Raw genomic sequence first — 17,847 nt, forward strand, 5'->3', positions numbered from 1 at the left:
TCTAGTGTACTACTGCTTTCAGGTATATATTAGCCCTAGTTTGTGGATACCTGTGAACATATGCTCTATCTCCTGGAACCTGGTCTATATCTAGGTTTTGGGAATTTGTTGGGAATTGAACCGCCTGGGATAGAGTTAGAGAATACTATGAAAGGAAAGGTCTCACCCGAGTGATGAAGCTGAAGGGTTGTCGTTCCACACCTGAAGTCTCTGGACACAGTATGAAGTGAAGCATGCTGGGGTGGCACTCATTGCATTGATTAGGTTGCAATCAGCGGATGCAATATTATTTGATAAGAATTCCTCCCCCTCTTTTTTTAAGGTTCCATCTTCCTTCCTTTCCAAGTCACATTACTATTACTACATCCAACTGTCGTTCCCTTTTTCTTCCTCTCTCCAGTTCCTGATGGAGTTCAGAGTCCTCTAGTCATCTTCCCCCTATCACTTCTTCCCCCATTGGGAGTATGGATCAAAATTATTTTGGGGATGCAGAAGGTAGGAGGTCTTCTGTAATTGCTTCTCCACTGGACATGGGTGTTGACAGGTGGACCTCTACCCCCAGCCTGTTTCTATATTTCCCTAGTGGGGTAGGGCTCTGGGGAGATGAGGTTCCAGGACACATTGGTGAGGTCATCATCTGCCTAGGGAAGTCAGAATGAAACCATGATGGCATCTGCAACTTGGTGGCTAAATTTGCGGATACCTCAGTTGTGGTTGGTGGATTTTGTTAAGGTCTATAGTTATAGTTCTTTGTTGTTTTGGTGGGAGACCTGATCTGTTCCCTGTTACTCCATGGCCAGGCCTCCCAGAAGTCCCTCCACTTGATTCTGACATGAGAAATAGAGCTCTCTTTGTGCAAAGAATTATATGTGATGTGTGGAGAGTGTGGAAAGGGTAGGGCAAAGATATCCTCTATGTCACACTGCATCTAGGCAGCTTATGTAAGACAGGACACTACCATAAACATGGCTTATAGTAAAGATTAAAGGAATTTTTACACTTATGTTCCATAAATATGGCTTACAGTACAGGTTAAAGGTAAAAGAATAAAAACATTCATTTTGGGATTTTTTAGTATCATGATAACAACCATTCCTTTTCCCAGATGTTCCTGGGAGTTTGTAGTCAGTTTACCTACTGAGGAAGATTTATTTTTCCTTCCCTAGGAAGGAAAGCTTAATTGAATTACTGCACCTAATATTTTAAATAACATTCCTGGACCTCTGTAATGCTAGATTACTACACTACTTAGGGAGTATCATTTTTTATTAGCGATTTGATAATGATCGACAGGATTGTGGGATAAGAGGGGTACAATTCCATACAATTCCCACCACCACCAGAGTTCCATATCTCCTTGCCTCCATTGAAAGCTTCCCTATTCTTTATCCCTCTGGGAGTATGGACCAGAGTTCTTTATGGGGTGCAGAAGGTGAAAGGTCTGTTTTCTGTAATTGCTTCTCTACTGGACATGGGTATTGATAGGTGGGTCTTTACTCCCAGCCTGTTTCTTTTTTATTTTAATTTATTTTCCCTTTTGTTGCCCTTGTTGCTTTTTATTGTTGTTGTAGTTATTATTGTTGTTGTTACTGGTATCATCGTTGTTGGATAGGACAGAGAGAAATGGAGAGAGGAGGGGAAGACAGAGAGGGGGAGAGAAAGACAGACACCTGCAGACCTGCTTCACTGCCTGTGAATCTACTCTCCTGCGAGTGGGGAGCCAGGGGCTCAAACCGTGATCCTTATGTTGGTCCTTGAGCTTTGTGCCACATGCGCTTAACCTGCTGCGCTACTGCCCGACTCCCTCCCAGCCTGTTTCTTTTTTTTTTTTTTTTTTCCCTTGCCTGCTTCTGTCTTTCCCTAGTGGAGTAGGGCTCTAGAGAAGTGAAGTTCCAGGACATAGTGGTAAGGTCATCTGCCCAGGGAAGTCAGGTTGGCATCATGGTAACATCTGCAATTTGATGGCTAAAAGGCACTAAGATATAAAGCAGAAAAAAAAAAGTTTAATAATCAGGAACCTAAAGGTAAGAATATAGCAGATGAGATTTGGGGATTTGGGGTCTTCACGTTGGAGGAAGTTAGGAAGTATATTTTAGGCATATTCCAAGGGGCCCATGACTTTACAGATTTTTTCCTGAGCCCACTAGCCAATATGCAGGTGGGTTTAAAGTATTGTCTGGTGTCATAGTTGGGAACAGGACTAGAAAGCTGGATCAGGACAGAGAGTAGCTCCTGAATATGGGAAAATTATCTTAACCCAAGTAAGAAAAAGACCCAGAGTCATTGTTTTGCAAATAACAAACAAAAAAAACAGAAGTACTGAATTCTTTCTTCACAGGTCAGTTGGAAAGTTAGGGAAATGGTTATACAATTTTAAATAGTTGGAAATACTAAAAGAAAAAAAAAAACTTTAAACTCCTTAAGAAGATAGGTAAGTAGCAAACTGGCAGGACCACTGTAATTGGAAAGAAGTCCAGGTTTCTAAACAGAAATGTTGAAATCTGCATTTGAAAAAGATGTCACCCTACCCATTAGCATTCAGGCTAAGTTAGTATTCCCTTGTCATCAGATACCACTCCCACTATTGAAATTGGAAACTGGGCCAGATGAACTTTAATAACCTTATGACAATAAAAGTGGAATTGTTACTTTTTAAAGCACTGTTTCCCACATTCAGAAGTGTATGACAGAAAACTCAGAAGACTAGGTTAGAGGTTAATCAATACCAGTTGCCTTAATAAATAGAAACTCTTTTATACACAGCCTATAACCAACAGATGCCCCTGTGCTTATCGCAAGCATTACTTTCACTTCAAAGTTAGTCCCTGAAATGAAAGCGATAGCCAGACAACATGCCTGAGAAGCGTCATTCTCATAACTTTAGTGACCTAGAGGAAAGGTTTTCCTGTTTACCCATCTTGTTCCCTTGGAGTAAGGGCAGGCTTGAGGGAAGGAAGTGATACGGGGGACATTTTCCATACCAGCAGTCTCTGGAGTACAGCATGCTAGGTTCGTGTCTTCATACTTTATATACTATATAGAATCATTCCAATACTTTATAGCTCTGTGCTCTTCAAGTACTTGTTCTCTTTTAGAAAAGAGTGTGTTTAGCATCTATGAAATGGGTTCTTATGAAAACTCAGTAAACTAAGAAATATAAAATACCCAGCCTTGGGCCTGGCACAAAGCCTCAGTAAATGTTAATGGTTGAGCTTTTGTCACTCTTAGAGTCGATTTTACTTATTATTATTATTATTATCATCATCATTATTATTATTATTATTATTATTATCATTATTAGCTGCCTCCTGGCTTATCTCTGGGGCTCAGTGCCTGCACCATGAATCCATTGCACCTGTAGGCCATTTTTCCCATTTTTGCTGCCCTGGTTGCTAGCATTGCTGCTGTTGTTGGATAGGACAGAGAGAAATTGAGAAAAGAGGGGCAGGCAAAGAGGAGGAGATAAAGAAAGACACCTGCAGACCTGCTTCAATACCCATGAAGCGCACCCATCCCCCCCACCCCCCACCCCCTACCCCCCCCACACATACACCCCACCCCCCACCCCCCACAGGAGGCAGGAGCTCAAACCGGAATCTTTAAAGTAGTCCTTGCACTTTGCACCATATGCATATAACCTGCTGCTCTACCGCCTGGCCCCCTAACTTACTTTATTTACAGGGAAGCCCTTAAACCTCTTAAGTACAACTTAAGTTGACTTCAACTTAAACTCAATCAAGTACATCAAGAAGAATGTTTGCTCTAGAAGGACACATACAGGAGTAGAAATTGACAACTGGTGGCTTGACAATGAGAAAGGAGATAGGAAAAAATGAAAGCGCAAACAGAAGACCAATAGAAAGCATCAGAAGCATTTCAGAATTTTAATCTTTAGGAGCCAGAAGTGTAGCTCAGTGGTAGAACATATGTTTCAAATGTCTGAGGTTATGGATTTGGTATCTGGCAAGCAAGAGAAAAGGGAGAGGGGGTAGGAAAGGGGAAAATGGAGAAAGAGAAGGGGTGGGGGTTGATAACATAATTGTTATGCAGTGAGACTCTCATGCCTGAGGCTCAGAAGTATCAGTTCAGTCCCCTGCACCACCATAAACCAGAGCTGATCAATGTGAGAGAGGGAGAGAGAGAGGAAGAGAGAGAGAGAGAGAGAGAGATGAAGAAAAAGAGGAGGAGGAGGAAGGAGTAGTTTTAGATTTTATATGTTTTTAGTACTTAGTACAGTAATTAATATTTAAGAAACACGCTGAGTCTTTGTGATGATGGAATTGACAGAAAGTTGTTTCTTAAGCATTTTAGAAATATCTTCATAGGATGGCAAAGATTAAAAAACTTTGGCTACATGAGAAGACTTAGATTACTAGGAAATGTTCTCCATTGTCGGGCAAGGCTTTATTTGTCTGCTAACTGAAGATTTCCATCAAGCATATTGCAACAGCAGAACCCGGGTGCAAATGTAGGCTATGATCTATTTTTGGATACTAAAAAGCTTTATGAACATATCTAGATGAATAGATGAGAAGTGATTATGCTCTTGGGTGACAGGCTGAAGCTAGATTTAAAATTTTTAGGTTTTAGGGTTGGAGGGGTTCAGGTCCTGGTTCATGATGATGGAAAGGAACCGACCTACCCTGGGGGTGAGAGTGTTCTGCAGAGTCCTATCCTGGCGAGATGGGAAACTGTACTCAGATGACAACAACTGTACTCTATATAATTCTTTTTTTTAAATATTTATTTATTCCCTTTTATTGCCCTTGTTTTATTATTGTAGTTATTGTTGTTATTATTGTTATCACTGTTGTTGGATAGGACAGAGAGAAATGGAGAGAGGAAGGGAAGACAGAGAGGGGGAGAGGAAGATAGACACCTGCAGACCTGCTTCACTGCCTGTGAAGCGACTCCCCTGCAGGTGGGGAGCCAGGGGGTCCTACCAGAATCTTTACTCTGGTCCTTGCGCTCGCTTTGCGCCACGTGCGCTTAACCCACTGTGCTACTGCCTGACTCCCAACAACTGTACTCTAAACCATTAGCCTCCCAATAAAATGTTTTGTTATAATTTTAAAATATTTATTTTTATTTATTAATTATTGCACAGAGACAGAGAGAAATTGACTGGGGAGAGGGTGATGGAGAGGAAAGAGACAAAGCAACTCCTGCAGCCCTGCTTCACCACTTGTGAAGCTTTCCCTCCTGCAGATGGGGACCAGGGACTTGAACCCAGGTCCTTGCACACTGTAATGTGTGAGCTTAACCAGGTGCAGCACCAATTTTTTTTTTTTAAAGCTAATGGTGACTGAGCAATCACCACCTCAGGCAAAGTCCCAAGCATTTCACTCAATCAGTCCCAACATCTGTCTGTGCAAAAGGGACATTGTTATTTTATTGATGGAGTAGTTGGAGTGTACCGAGGTTAAGTAATTTATCCATGAATATACTACTTGTAAATGGAATGTAAACAGTGGAGCCTTGCTCCTAACTTTTAACATCCTGAGGACTGCCTTGAAAGAAGTAATTTTGTTTATCTGTGCATTTACTGATGAGGTAATGTTGGTTTACAAAAGTGTATATGTTTACAAGCCATTCACCAAGGTGTCAGCATCCATCCACCATTGTCCACTAGACCTCTTCCATTCTTTTAACCAAACTGCCCTCCAGCCCCCACTCCCACCCCTTTGGTAACTAACGAGTTCCATCATCAAAAACCAAAGGTTTTTCCCACCTGCAGGGGAGTTGCTTCACAGGCAGTGAAGCAGGTCTGCAGGTGTCTACCTCTCTCTCCTCCTTTCTGTCTTCCCCTCCTCTCTCCATTTCTCTCTGTCCTATCTAACAATGACGACCTCAATAATTACAACAATAACAAAAAATAAGTAAATAAACAGCGATAACAAAAGGGTTGTCTGTTCATCAGTTTTAAGTCTTTATACCCCACATATGAGACATTCTCTGGTATCTACCTTTTCCCTTCTGACTTACATTAGTGTTTTTATTTTTTGACTCCAGGGTTATCGCTGTGCCATCACTATGAAGCCATTGCTCCTGGAGGCCATTTTTTTCCATTTTATTAGATAGAACAGAGAAATTGAGAGAGGGGAAGAGAAAGACAGACACCTGAAGACCTGCTTCGCCACTTGTGAAGCTTACCCCCTTGTGAAGCTTCGCCCCTGCAGATGGGGAGTTGAGAGATTGAACCCGAACCCTTGCTTGCAAGGTTCCTTATGCTTCATACTATGTGCATTTAACCTGGTGTGCCACTGCCTGGCCCCTCAGTTCCTATCGTTGTAATATCAAAAGACAGGTTTTCACACACTTGATGGTGTTCAGTGTATGTGTTATTCATCCGTCCTTGAGTGCTTGTGTTGTTCTGATATACTGGCTATTGTAAGTAGCACTATACTCTACATGGGTGTGTACATATCTCTTGAGGTGTTTCTCTGATTTTTAGATAGATACTTAGGAGTGCAACTGGAAATAGTTGTTCTAGTTTTAATACTTTGAGAAATCTCCATGCTGTCTTCCATAGGGATTTGACCAATTTACATCCCCACCAACAGCACATAAGACTTCTAAAAGAGTTAATGTTAATTGCAACTGGGGAGTGTGAGAATTGAGAAGGAGGTATTGATTAAAGACAAGGATTATCTTTCTTTAATGTCTGGAAAGCCCATTACTTTCTATAAATTAGCTGATATACTCCATATGTAGATGATGATGGAGGGTTGCTGATAATAAACTCTGTGAACCTTAATATGACTTCAATGAAATACAGAAAGTTGAACACATGAAGCTGTTTGGATGCAGATAAGTAAAACAAACCATGAGGATGTGAACATTAAAGGAATGTTAGGGATTTCCACACAATCATGAATTATTCTTTCTATTTGTCAAAATGTTTTATGTGCTGCCCTGCAGTCCAAACAACTGTCACTGGAGGTGGGGGCTAGGGATATGTGTCTCCCCACCACTAGGGAGGTGGGTCTTGGTGCTGCCTCCACAGGAAAAAATCCAGAGGGGCTCATTGCTGGTGGATAAATAGCAGTTTGCATTGAGAGGAAAGTGTAGTCAAGCCTAAAAGCAGGGAAAAGTGACCGACCAGATCAGGGGAAGTTCTTGAAGGCACAGTAAGTTTAAAGTGTATAAGGGAGTCAAGCAGTGGTGCACCTGGTAGAATGCACATGGACAAGGGTTCAAGGCTCTATACCCTACTGTAAGAGAAAAGCTTCACAAGCAGGGAAGCAGTGCTACAGATCTCTCTCTCTCTCTCTCTCTCTCTCTCTCTCTCTCTCCCCAATCTCCCTCCTGTCAATTTCTCAATGTCTCTACCCAGTAAGTAAATAAATAAACAAATATTTTACATATTAAAACATTGTTAATATTTTTATTTGTTTATAATTGGGTAGAGACAGAGGGAGATAGAGAGACACCTGCATCCCTGTTTCACCACTCATGAAGTTTTCCCCCTGCAGGTAGAGACCAGGGACTTGAACCTGGGTCCTTGTGCTCTGTAATGTGAGTGCTTAACCAAGTGTGCCACTGTTTGGCCAACAAAATATTTTTAAATGAACAAAGTATATTTTAAAAGAGAGTAATTACCTGCCTGCAGGGGCCATGCTTCATGAGCAGTGAAGCAGTGCTGCAGGTGTCACTTTCTCCCTCTGTTTTTCCCCCTTCCATCTTGATTTCTCTGTCTCTACCCAATATACAAATAAAATTAAAAACAAACAAAAATATTAAATGAGTAATTAGAAGTCAAAGAAAATAGCCAGCAAGACAGTTCATTATTCAAATATCCAGTGTGCTGTTTTGTCATGTGTCTGATCCAGGTATGAGCTCAGCCCCTAATGCACTGAAGGAAGCTTCATTGCATTCATCTCTTTCACATTCTGTCTCTTTCTGAAAAATAAAAATAAATACATAAATAGTTTTTTAAGAAAAGGAAAATACATTATTATTATTATTATTATTATTATTATTTAAAGATAGCATACTTAAAGAGTGGGAAGAAACTTTAGATTGCAAAAGAGCTGCAGTGTTCCCCTCCAGACAAGAAAATTTTATGGGATTTCCATCTGATTTCCCCGAAGTTCAGTTAGATGATTTAGTTGAGTCAACATTCTTAGACTAGTCCGGTTCTGTATTGGATGGTATTGTCATGATCTGTAGCAGTCATGGTCTTATGTGGTCAGTCCTGCTGGTAGGTAACCCATGATGGCTTCAGCTAGTCACCTCTGAGCAGGTAGGGCTCCTCTGGTTTGTGTGTGTTGCATTGTGTTGCGTTACTTTGCTTTGCTTTGTCATCAGTAGAAAGTTTCTCAACATTTACTTGCTCAGAGTGTCTTCTCTGTTATTATTGTTGTTCTGTTCTTTTAGAGTGAGGGAATCTGTTGTCATAGACCTAGAGAAATTACATCTGAGGCTGTACAACTTCAGAAAGTTTACCATACACTAGGCTTGTCATCTTATTAACTTTTCTGTCCACCTTGGCAACCCAGCCACTGTCCCCAGAGCAGAATATCTGGACTGTGATACAGAGCTAACTGGGCTTTGTCAACATAAACAATAACTTTTGCATATAAACTGAAATGGATATTGGGAACATTCTTTCTCCTGGGAAAAAGTGCTCAGCCAGGCTACGGCGTGGAATGTTTTGCAATGGACCATTATAGTATCTATCACTTCTCACCAGCAGAGACCAGATAGATAAGGTGGGGTTTATACATGATATTTAGTTTAAGCTTGAGTGTTTTTCTATACAACAGGGTTCACTTCTGTGCTTTTCTCCCATCTGAGTTTTTGATGGTGCACCTCGTAAATGCAGTGGTTCTAAGTGTCCTGTAATGATTTTCTCTCAAAAATTAGTGAATTACAAACTTCTTCTCAAAGGTAACTGCCATTCAAATCCCAGATCTAATAGAACTTACTACCTATACAGTGTTCTAGCTACCTATCTGGAGAACTATCAGATCACTACCAAGTGCTCTAATGTGTGGAGAATGAGACATGATAGGTCTCTCATACAAACAGTAGGTGGTTCCACAGATAACGCACCCCTTATTAAATATATCTGCCAACATAGGAAAAATGAACCCAGAAACTGCTTTTATACACAAGAATTATAAATCATACAAAATATGCTATGGGTTATATTTTTCCTGTAATTAAGGTGTTTTTTTTACAGTATTTGTTGTGTATACATAAATATGTAATATTTATCATAATAAACAGTGATCTAATAATATTAGTGGTATTGGCAATAGAAAATTTAGATAGCTTTTACTATATGACTCTCACTGTACTAGTGCTGCCATTATTCTCATAAATCCTCCAAATACTATGAGATACGTTGAATTACTGTTTTTTATTGAGGGGATTAATGCTTTACAATGCGGTCACTGACATATGCATACAGTTTCATTATGTCACAGCCACCCCCCCCCCCAGAGTTTTCTTCCTATCCTTCTCCCTCTCCCTCTCCAGAGTCCTTTGCTTTGGTGCAATATACCATATGCAGTTCAGATTTCACTTTGTGCTGTCCCTCCCTCTTCCTTTTAATGTCAAAGATCAAATCCAGGGTCTTATGCATGCTCTCTACCACTGAACCACCTCCCTGAATCAATTATTTCTTTAATTTTTTTCTTTATGAAAGATGGAGAACTTCCACAGAAAGCACTATGACACTATCGAGGTTTTCTCATTATGTCTTCACTGCTTCCATATTGTGTGAGGTATTGAATTTAGGACCTCACACATGTAGAGCAGGACCTCTCTACTGAATCATCAAGGAGGACTTTTGAAGAGCTTGTATCCTAAAGTATGGGCATAGATCAAGGGGAAGCAGCAAACTATGGTATAGCTCTGACACTTCATCAGCCAGGTGACTTTCCCACTTTGTGAAGAAGCAGAGCAGAAGTTTCCTAGGGCCAGAGGGAGAAGTGGTGTGTGAAAGTACTGCAGTGGCTGGGCAGTGCCACACCCAGTTATATGCACATATTATCAAACGCAGGGACCTGGGTTCCAGCCCTTTCTCCCCACCTGCAGCAAAGATGCTTCACAAGTGATGAAACAGGTCTGCAGGTGTCTCTTTCCCTCTCCGTACCATTCCCCTTTCAATTTCTCTCTGTCCTATTGAATACAGTAATTAAAAAAAAAAAAAAAACTTAAAAAAGGAAATACTGCAGTTGCAGTTTGGTCGATGACAGGATGGAGAAGGGAGACAAGGATAACACTCTGGCTTCTCTATCTTCTATCCTTCTTCTACTTTTTTTTTTCTTTATTGAGGAATTAATGTTTTACATTCAACAGTAAATACAATAGTTTGTACATACATAACATTTCCCAGTTTTCCATATAACAATACAACCCCCACTAGGTCCTCTGTCATCCTTCTTGGAGAATACTTTTTTTATGTGGCATGTTGGTGTACTCAGGAGTTGACAGCATAGTATGCTTATGTGTGTGATCCACTGAATGAGTCTGCTACCACCTAAGTCTGCTTCTACTAACAGCAATCAGGGAGCAGCAGGAAGCTAGGTGAACATGGCCTATCATTAAGTGAGGTAATACTTCAGGAAATTGACTGCTGAGGGCTTCCATTTCAGGATATCTGAGTGAGAATGTTTGTGGTATTGCGGGGAGGTGATTATTGTGTAGAATCCAAAGTAAAAGAAGGGAACCCTCACTTCACCATGTATATAGAGGTCTCTGCTAAACTTCATTTTGAATCCCAACTAGCTTATATGCATTCATTCACTCATCCATTCAACAAATGAATTTATTAAGTTTTTTTTCTGTGCTGACATCGTTGTTCCAGGCATTACAGATAAAAAGATGAAAAAGAATGAACAAGAGACCCATTCTTGTAGAACCAATCTCTAACATGAGGAGAGATAACTGATACACATGCAGACAAATTAAGTTCAGATAACGACAAGTAAACCAAGCAGTGATGGATACTCATTTGACTGGGACATGGTATGCTAGGCTAGCGTGGGGGTGACTCTTCCCAGGCATGTGCTCTCTGGGTTGGAGAGAGCTTGACTGGAGTCAGCCTGGGCTGCTACTCACTCAGTGATACGAGGGAGATGACTCAGGAACCAAACACATGGTGAGACAATGCAATGTCTTTTTTGATCAGAGAGCCATGGCTTTTAAAAGTCTAAACCCGGAAGTGGCAAGTCAGAAAAGGAAATGCCTAGGAAAGGGGTGGAGAAAAGCAAAAGAGGCTGGGAAGGTAGAAACTTTCTTAGCAACTGTTGTGAGGGTTTTAACCGGTAGGATTAACATTACCCTGCAGGCAGGGAGGGTCTCGAGAGTAAAAAGAAGATAGATGAAAGGAATGGTAGGGGTGGGGATCTTTCAGGCAAAACAATGATTATGTAGATGGGCCACAGCATCAGGAATGCAGGCTGCTTTGTGAGGCTCCTCACAATTTCCTGACAATGGTAGGGAGATGACATTTTGTACTGAGAGCTTAACCATGTTTCTTCATCCTTGGGGAGGGTAGAGTGCCAGGTGGGTGAATAGTGAGTTAAGGAAAGGAGTGGTAGCAGTTGAGGTAACATGTAATAGTAGTGGGAAACCAGTGGAGGGGTTTAAGAGGAGAAACCTAATTTCACTTCTGTGTTTGAGATTCTCTGGCCACTCTTGAGATTGGGTTATGAAGAGATGCAATTGGAAGCAGTGGCTTAGGCTAAGAATAAGATTGTGAAAACAAGAAAACTTGTGTGAATCCAGTGTAAATGACTAGACTGGACTTTTAAGTAAGACAAGTGTATTTTATGTTATGCCAAAAACTGAATCCAGGAGGCTGGGTGGTGGCACAGCTGGTTAAGTGCACATAGTACAAAGCACAAGGATCATGCAATGATCCTGGTACCCTACCTGTAAGGGGGTTGCTTCATAAGCGGTGAAGCAGGTCTGCAGGTGTCTGTCTCTTTCCCTCTCTATCTCCCCTCCCCTCTCAGTTTCTCTCTGCCCTATCCAATAAAGAAAAATGGAAAAAATGGCCACAAGGAGTAGTGGATTCATAGTACAGTCACAGAGCCCCTATGAAGCCCTGGAGGCAATAAAATAAAATTTAAAAAAGACTAAGTCCAGGGTCTTATGCATGTATTCTACCACTGAGCCACCTCTGGGGCCCAATTAATTAGTTAGTATTTTTATAAAAGAAAGTTTGCGTCCAAAGCACTGCTCCACTACCTACTGACTTTTCCTCACTTTATCTTTTCTACTCCCAGCATGTAGTCTCCCATTTTGCAAATGAAGTTCTAAGTCTTATTTTTAACTCAAGTAAACCTTGAGATACGGATGTCATTTATTATTTATGTCAAATATACTTTTTTTAACTCACTTAATTACAGGCACTGATTTTCTTATTTACGGTTAATAAAAGACATTTCTGTAGGGAGTCGGGCGGTAGCGCAGCAGGTTAAGCACACGTGGAGGCGCAAAGTACAAAGACCAGCATAAGGATCCCCACCTGCAGGGGAGGCACTTCACAGGCGATGAAGCAGGTCTGCAGGTGTATGTCTTTCTCTCCCCCTCTCTGTCTTCCCCTCCTCTCTCCATTTCTCTCTGTCCTATCCACAGCAACCACATCAATCATAACTACAACAATAAAACAACAAGGGCAACAAAAGGGAATAGATAATAAATAAATATTTAACAAAAAACATATTTTAAAGAAGATATTTCTGTGCATGGTTTCTCCTAGAGCTACATTTCAATGCATCTCGCTTTTTCTCAGAGAAAATTATCTCCACGTCTATTTCATTTATTTCATAGAGAATTATTTATGTATTTATTTATTTACTATTGGATAGAGACAAAGAGAAAGAAATTGAGAGGGGAGATAGAAAGAGAAAGAGACAGAGAGATACCTGCATCAGTAGTGAAGCTTTCTCCCTGCAGGTGAGGACCAGGGACTTGAACCCAGGTCCATGTGCACTATAGTGTGTGAGCTTAACCAGGTGCACCACCACCTAGACCCAGAAAATAATGTTTGAATCTATGTCCAGTGTTCAGCTCTGGGTTATGGTGGTGCAGGGGGATTGAACCTCAGACTTCAGAGCCTCAGGCATGAGAGCCTTTTTGTATAACCATTATGTTATTTACCCCTGCCCCACCATTAGCCAGACTTTAAAACCTATAAGTACTGGAGTAGGTGAGTTAAGTTGTAAAAAATAATAATAAAATAAATACCCCCAAATATAGGAGTTAAAACAAGACAGAAAATTGTATTGTGCAAAATAGGACATAGGTATTTGGGTGATCCAGGCTGGTAGACAGTTATGTCAGACTGGCTGGTAGAAGGGAGAGGAATCAGGGGCACCCAGTCATAAGTTCAGCATGTAAAATGACATGTCTTTTTTTAAAAAAATTTTATTTGTTATTGGATAGAGACAGAGAGAAATTGAGAAAGGAGGGGGAGATAGAGAGGAAGAGAGATAGAGAGATGCCTGCAGATGTCGGACTAGCTTTGCGGGTGGAGACGGACGACCATGGCTGGGCTGTACGCAGTATCTCTTTATTCATGCAGAACACAGCACAATCTAAGCCAAGCTAAACTAAACTAAACTAAAACTAATATACTTGCCAAGTAGGGTGTAAACAGGATGTGATGTAGAGAGGGTGGAGAGAAAAGTGACTGGTGAAAATCAGGGTGTAACAAGGAGAGGGGGTGGAGCAGACGAGAATTCTACCACAGAACCACCAATGCCCTGGAGGGAGGGTGGTGCTTAGTTAGTGATTTATGTAAATAGACAGCAGCTTTGAGTGGGATCAAACCAATGCCATACAAGCATGCCGGAGCTTAGTTAAGCAGGATTAGAGACAGAAGCCGGGGGAGCTGGCATACTACCCAACATGCAGACCTGCTTCACCATCTGTGAAGCAACTCCCCTGCAGGTGGGGACCCTGGGGCTGGAACCGGGTCCTAACCTGTCCTTGCGCTTTGTGCCATTGGCGTTTAAACTGCTGCGCTACTGCCTGACTCCCAACACACATGTCTTTTTAATTATATCTAAGGACACCACAGTCAAATGGACACCTGCTATGAAAGGAAGAGGAGGGCGTGGAGTGAAAGGTGGAGGATAAAGTAGCAGGCTGTCACACCTACCAGGTAGCCTGAATTCAGCTGAGATTTCTGTTTTCCTTCAGTTTTATAGAGTACACGTCACTATCCAGATTTATTCAGTTCTTTTTAAAAAAATTTTTTACATTAACTTATTTATTTTCCCTTTTGTTGCCCTTGGTTTGTTGTTGTTGTTATAGTTATTATTGTTGTTGTTATTGATGTTGTCATCGTTAGATAGGACAGAGAGAAATGGAGAGAGGAGGGGAAGACAGAGATGGGGAGAGACACCTGCAGACCTGCCTGTGAAGGGACTTCCCTGCAGGTGGGGAACCAGGGCCTCAAACTGGGATCTTTGCACCCGTCCTTCCGTCCTTGTGCTTCATGCCATGTGCTATTAACCCACTGTGCTACCGCCCGACTCCTGATTTATTCAGTTCTTGAGTAATTCTAAGGGATGTAAGTTTTCACACTCTCTACAACTTAACGATCATCTGTATTGCTACTTCAAGTGATTTTAAAAAGCCTGATGAAGTCATAATAGAGGAATGATTACTAAATCTTCTTTGGAATTTTTTTCTTTTTTTCTTTTTTCTTTCTTAACCAGAGCACTGCTCAGCTCTGATTTATGGTGATATAGGGGGTTGAACCTGGGACTTTGGAGCCTCAGGCATGAAAGTCTGTATATAATTACTATGCTATCTACTCTCTTCTTTGGAATTTCTTGTTTGGATTTTTTTTTTTTTACCAGAGCACTGATCAGCTCTGGTTTATGGTGGTGCAGGGGATTGAACCTGGGACTTCAAAGCCTCAGGCAAGACAGTCTGTTTGTAGAACCATTATGCTATCTACCCCTGCATTCTTTGGAATTTCTTGACACACACACACTCCACCTTCATTTCAAACCATCCCACCAGATGACCTCTTAGAGGCAGCTCAAACCAGTACTGAGTGAGGTCAGTCCAGACAGATGTGTCTTTTTCAAAGGACGCATTTGGCTCAAAGAAGGTAATTGCAAAAGAGAGCTCTATAATTAGGCTTTATAGAGGCTGGAGCATTGGAGATTTCTTTCTGGCGAAGTAGCATGGGAGGAGGAGGGGCACATTACCTTATATTTAGACACTGAATAGGGTGGACCAGGCCTACTTGCAGAGCAGTGTAGGGAGGGAGGGGTTCTCAAATGGAATATTTTCTTTTGTGATATGATGACATGTTTCTATATTTTTCTCCAAATGTAATATGGAGGATTCATTCATACTTAGCTTTCTGGGTTACTGTGAAAATGGTAAAATGCATTAGGTACATAGCCAAAGTAAATGCCTCACATCATGGCCACACAGCATTGAGAGGCAGACATGTACATCCTGTAGCTTTGCAGGATACAGATGGAAGGAACCGGTCTTTAGAGTGACAGTATATATCAGTTATCAAACATGATGTGTTCAGTAAGTGGTCATTGTCATTTGTCCTTGTCACTTATCTTGTGACACAATGGGGAATGAAGGACATTTACACATATTTGCAAATTTCAAGGCATTTGAATGTCCATTCACATCTTGTCTGCTAGTAATGTAATGGTGGGGGACTCTGATGAAAGCTTAGTAAATGTTTCTACTCTCAGCAAACTCCTCTTTGGAAGAAATCTGCCATCAGTTGTCCCTGAGTGTCCTCAATTCCATTTTCTCCCTTCAGAACAATGACTCTCTGCTTAAGGTCTCTCCAGGCCAGCCCTGGGAAGTAAGTGCCTTGCATATTTAAATAGCTAGGATTCATGGAGTTCACCAAGCATTTCCCTCAAAGTGTCATTTGTGAGCTTTTCAATTTAGGAATGGGTGAAGTGTTTCTGTAATTCCTTCTTCGCATCTTGGGAAAGAAGCATTGTAGAAAGACATAAAATGTTTTTGCTTCAACAATGTCCAAGGTTTAGCCTTGAAGGCTGTATTGCTATTCACTTCTCTCTGATAATTTGGTGATTCTTTCAGTGCTTTGTGTCCATTCATGAGGGTGATGGTTTTATTTGAAATGCTGCAGCCACCAGGGAGAGGCTCTGTGCTATTTTCTGATTGGCCTGCCTTTCCTCTGCCTCCTGTTGCTATGGTGCCCAGTAGAGTAACTTCCTTGCCCTGCACGGGCAGGAGGCTCGGTCTCCATGGATACCTCACTCTGAGACTGTACCCCACCAAGAGTTGAGCAGCACACACTGCATTTCTGCACAAGACATACCCCAGCCTTTGGTGGGAGGCTGTTTGCAGAGGCAGTGTTTGCCATGAAAGTCTACGGAGCTTACCTTCTAAGTAAGTAGCATTCATTAGTCACAGTAAGTAAATAATTATATTGGATCACGGAGGGGTGTGTGTGTGTGTGTGTGTGTGTGTGTGTGTGTGTGTGTGTAAAGTTATGTAGTCTAACAATAAATTCTCAGCATGGCTTTGGAGATACTATAAATGTTGACTCCACAACTAAACTTGAAGGGGTCATGCCTATATTTTAAGTACCCCCTTGTCATTGGTGAGTCTATTTGTGCAATCCAAAGCCCAAACAAAAAAGATGGATCACAGATGCTTTAGAATGCTCTAGTCCTAACTCCGAGTAGGACACACTGCTTCTTACAAATGCAAAGCCTGTGCTGTGGGAATAGGAGAGTACAGCCTCAATTACTGCTAATTGGCACTTCACATAGTGTTCAGTGGGACTATGTGAAGGCCAAGGCACAGTATATGTATTATCAAGAGAGAACTTGCTCTTGTGATCATGTCTGACAATTCACCACAAAAAAATGATCTGGAGAACATCTTTGGGCCAGTTTTAATTTACTTTTCTCACATGGCATTCAGAAAAAAAAAAAAAAAAGCAAGTCTTCATTTCATGAAATTGACCCGTGGAAGAATTTTAATTAGTCAAGTTGATCTAACATGTCCTCTTTTACTGTACATTCCAAGAACATAAGGGTTGTGTCTGCAATATTGTAAAACACATGAGTCATCTTAGCGAGTTTCATCTGGTGGGCAAGTAATTAATGCCTGTGGTGTCATATTTCATTAGTAGAAACAAAAGGAAGACTCTAATACCCCTAATGCTACTTCAGTCACTTATATAAAATTAAGATTCAGAGGTTGCGAGGTGATGTTGAACTGGGTAGAGTACACACGTTACCATGTACACGAACCTAGGTCCGAGCCCCTAGTTCCCACCTGAATGAGGGAAGCTTCAGGAACAGTGAAGCAGTACTGCAAGTATCTCTTTTTCTTTCTCCCTTTTTATCTCCACCTTCACTCTTGATTTTTCTCTGTTTCTATCCAGAAAAGAAAGAAAAGGAAAAATGGCTGCTAGAAACAGTGGCTTTGCTATGCAGGCACTGAGCCCCAGCAATAACCCTAGTGGCAATAAAACTAAACTAAAATACAATAAAATAAAATATTAGAGTCTTTTGGGCTATCCACAGTAGGTAAATGACATCTAGAAGGTCTAAACAAAAAGTGAAATATGACCTACATTGATACGTTAGATTTACTTTTAATCATATAAAAGAGAGAATATAGAGTATTATGCTAGATTGCTTTTTTTTTTTTCTGTTCCAGCAAGGGACAAACTGTGAGATGCCATATTTTCCAGCTGTTACTCATGGCTGAATTTTAATTCCCCCAGTTGGTGAAAAGATGCCACCCTTGGGGACTATGAATGTACTAGTGACTACTGACTCTTAATTTTTCACTTAATCAATCTAGGTCATTGCTTTAGTATTTTATATATGTAATTTCCATCTGTCA

General features: G+C 41.0%; 1 protein-coding gene across 7 annotated transcripts in view; it reads left to right on the forward strand.

The window, feature by feature from the left end:
* Positions 1-17,847, forward strand: part of SYBU (syntabulin) — a 105,219-nt gene that overhangs the window by 36,183 nt on the left and 51,189 nt on the right. The window contains exon 1 of one of the 7 annotated variants that reach the window (XM_060195834.1): positions 16,180-16,374. The exons of the other annotated variants lie outside the window; for them this stretch is intronic. Coding sequence (XP_060051817.1) covers positions 16,347-16,374 — 28 coding nt within the window. The 5' untranslated portion in view covers positions 16,180-16,346. Of the gene's footprint in view, positions 1-16,179; positions 16,375-17,847 lie in introns of those variants that run through there. 7 annotated transcript variants of the gene reach the window in all.

This window comes from Erinaceus europaeus, chromosome 1, assembly GCF_950295315.1.
Source record: "Erinaceus europaeus chromosome 1, mEriEur2.1, whole genome shotgun sequence".
Lineage (NCBI taxonomy): Eukaryota > Metazoa > Chordata > Mammalia > Eulipotyphla > Erinaceidae > Erinaceus > Erinaceus europaeus.